Raw genomic sequence first — 3,341 nt, forward strand, 5'->3', positions numbered from 1 at the left:
AAAAATAGTTGCTTATTGGTGTGAAATTGTTAGTTCTAGGTGAGCTAGTAAATAGTTTCAAAACAAACTATACTCGCACTAGAGTCTGAGTATCGCTGAACTTTAGAACAATGAGTGGTTGATGAATGAATGCATGTCTGAATATATGTCTGCTATTCCTTATACAGTCCTGAGGGACATTTGCTCGACTGTGCCTTTCCACACAAGTACAGCATATGACAGGAAAGCATGGTAGCCTCGACATATTTGGATGTTTTCATTTTACTTTTTAATTTTTTTTAACGTTTTTTTTTGTCATAGGGGCATGGAGAGAGACAGAGACACAGAGAGAAAGTAAGAAATCATCCTCCAGAGAGGAATGGCCAGATTGAAGTCCCTTTTCCATCCTCTCAAGATTTTGGGCACATGTGCACTTGTGCACTTGTGCTTGGTGTGATTTTCAAACCACTGGGCCCAGAGCTTGAATCACAGTTGGCCATGTGAGAGCCCAGCTCCTTAATCACCCTGCCACCTGCCATTCCCTGGGATGTTTTCATTTTTAGTTCAGATATTTACACAAAAGCTTTTTCCCCAGGAGAAGTTATATTTTTTTTGACTGTCTAAGAAACAATTGGGTTTTGGGAACCAGCAGTTAGCGTAATGGCTATGTCGCTGGACTCCCATGTAGTCAACCACAGTTCGCGTCCCGGACCCGGTGGCTTAAAACTCACGCCGGGCGCGTGTGCGTGCGTGCCCAAGATCCCGAGAGGAGAATGGAGGAGAAGGGATTGCGGCGTGACCATCCCCCCTGGGGGGTGATTTCTCGCTTTCTGTCTCTATGTCTCTGTCTGTCTGGCGAGCGCACGCGCCCTATAGCGAAAACCTCTCAAAAAAAAAAAAAAAGAAAGAAACAATTGGGTTTTAAACACAGATTATATTTAAATGTGCACACCGTAGGATAGTATGGTGGGTTTCAGAAGTAATATACCTGGGCTCATGTCCCAGCTTTGCCACGGTTCTTGGGCATGTGTGCAATAGCTATTTCAAAGTCCTTTCTGTATTCCAGTCTCATGTTAGGCACTAAGACTGCCCAATGAATAAGACAGAGAAGGTCCCACCTTAAGGGAATTTATCATCTAATGGAGTAAATTAATCTCTGTAAATCTCAGTTTACTTTTCTGCAAAATTGAGATAATATTACTATTTCATAAGGTGGTGAGGGTTTTTATAGGCAGTGTGTTAAGTATGTCGACCTAAGAAGTAAACTGCGACAGAGTATGGAAAGGAAAACCATTTTCTTTGGGTTTGAGGACTGCAGTCTGGCATGTGCACCAAGGTCTTTCAATCTTCAGACAGGTTTTAACAGCAAAACCCACAAAACCCCACATTTCTCTCAGTTATCCTGTGAGGGATGTTACGTGATTAAGCACACTCCCAGCTGTGGGAAGCTAAAGCACTGAATTCTCACATAGGAGCATTTTACCAATGCAGGTGAGGGAATGAGGATTTGAACCTTGACAGTCTTCCAAGTTGATAGTATTAACATGACAGGATTTGGAACCGTTCGATTAAAACAATACTTGTTTCCTGATTTTCACTTTTCTGACTTGAAATCAGGAATGTGGTGTCAAGTGACAACTTCCTTGTTTTCTATTTTTTATAAACAATGCTTATTTTAATAAATAAAGCACACAGGAATTTTGTGACAGGAGGAGTTAAGATAGACAATAGATACCTTGTCCTGCAATCCAGATGAGTTTTTCGATGGACAAAAGGAGAATAAACCTCTTGTTATTGCCTTAGTATTGTAACGTTTTTACAGTTGTTAACAGAAACTTAGTTAGATAAGCAGAATTGAACATTTTTTCCCTCTTGTTGTACACATTTCTTCTTGGGAAAACAATTAGATTCTCCCAAGACAAAAGTTCAGGTATTTGGGGAGCATTTCTACAAAATGACCTTTAGCTGACAGGCTTAAGATATGACTGACAAATGGAGAAAATATGACATAAAGCAGGATGATTTCACCATACCATAGATTAGAACTCGATCTATTAGGACTCCTTCAATACCTCTATTGCAAAAATTAGAATAATGGAATTGAAAACTGAATTGGACTTTTAGCGATCATCTAATCTGAACCCCACATTTGATGGGTAAAGAGAGTGAGTCTAGGCAATGACTTGCTGTTCACTGAGGCTTACTTCTCTTTATTAAATATATGGGCAAATAAAGCCTTTGAGTGAAACCATGGGATTGTAAGACTTACCTTGAGGTGAAGTCTGTAAAACTCACTAAGCATCTGGAATATACAGACTACTGTGTTTATAACGGTTATTAATATGGTTTGTATTTTTTTTTAATTAGGTAGGAGAGATTTTCTTAGGATATTTAAAATTTAAATATCCCATTAAGTGGTATTGTTTAATACCATCCGTGTGTGTGTGTGTGTATGTGTGTGTGTGTGTGAGTCTTTGACTTCTGTGAGTAATCTATACCTTATTTTTCTCCCTTCCATCCCTACTCTTTCCTCAATAGAATGGGAGCTCACTGACATGGTGGTGTGGGTGACCGGAGCATCAAGTGGGATTGGCGAGGAGCTGGCCTACCAGTTATCTAAACTAGGAGTTTCCCTTGTATTGTCAGCCAGAAGAGTGCAGGAGTTGGAAAGGGTGAAAAGAAGATGCCTAGGTAAGTAAATCTAAAACTGCAGCAGTTCTTCCTAAACATAAAGGAAAACCCAAATTCGAATGCAGCTTGGTGAGTTTCACACAGAGAGTGGGATTTCCCTGGCAGTAGACCCTAGCTGCAAATGCTCCAGGTTCTTTGGCCTGGTCCTTTTCTTTTTATCTCCTAATTAGCTTCCTTTGCCTTTTTCTTCTTGTCTGCTACTTTTCTACCCCCCCCCCCCTTTTTTTTTTAAACACTGACACTTGACTTCAGGAACTGACCATCAATAAATGCTGGTGGATTTTTAGTGGCCAGGTGATAGAGTGAATGATATTTATATATATGCGTATATTGGGTCATTAGAAGTCATGATGCATTTTTGCATTAAAAGCATAGAAAAAACACATCATAACTTTTTCAGTGACCCAAAATGCACTACACACACACACACACGTTTATTTATTGAGAAAGAGAAAAACCTTGACATGGTCTTGTCATTCCTTGATCCCTGTCCCACCAGCCTTCCAGCAGCCAGGATCACAAGTGTGCCTCCAGACATGCCTGGTACATTCAGGTTACTCAAGAACCAGACCCGGGTCTTCCCATTTGACTCCGTATCATCCAATGGCACCTACTCCCTGTGTCACCCTTCTGCATATACCACCGTAGGTGGGCCTGTATTTTTGTTTTAG

At 40.6% G+C, this 3,341-nt stretch overlaps 1 protein-coding gene across 1 annotated transcript in view; it reads left to right on the plus strand.

Annotated features, from left to right (window-relative positions):
* Positions 1 to 2,517: 2,517 nt before the first annotated feature.
* DHRS7 (dehydrogenase/reductase 7) overlaps positions 2,518 to 3,341 on the plus strand; it is a gene marked incomplete at its 5' end in the record, with an annotated part of 8,709 nt that continues 7,885 nt past the window's right edge. The window contains 1 exon segment of the mRNA XM_006144819.2: positions 2,518 to 2,670. Coding sequence (XP_006144881.2) covers positions 2,518 to 2,670 — 153 coding nt within the window.

Source organism: Tupaia chinensis, unplaced genomic scaffold (genome assembly GCF_000334495.1).
Source record: "Tupaia chinensis unplaced genomic scaffold, TupChi_1.0 Scaffold000133_1, whole genome shotgun sequence".
NCBI lineage: Eukaryota > Metazoa > Chordata > Mammalia > Scandentia > Tupaiidae > Tupaia > Tupaia belangeri.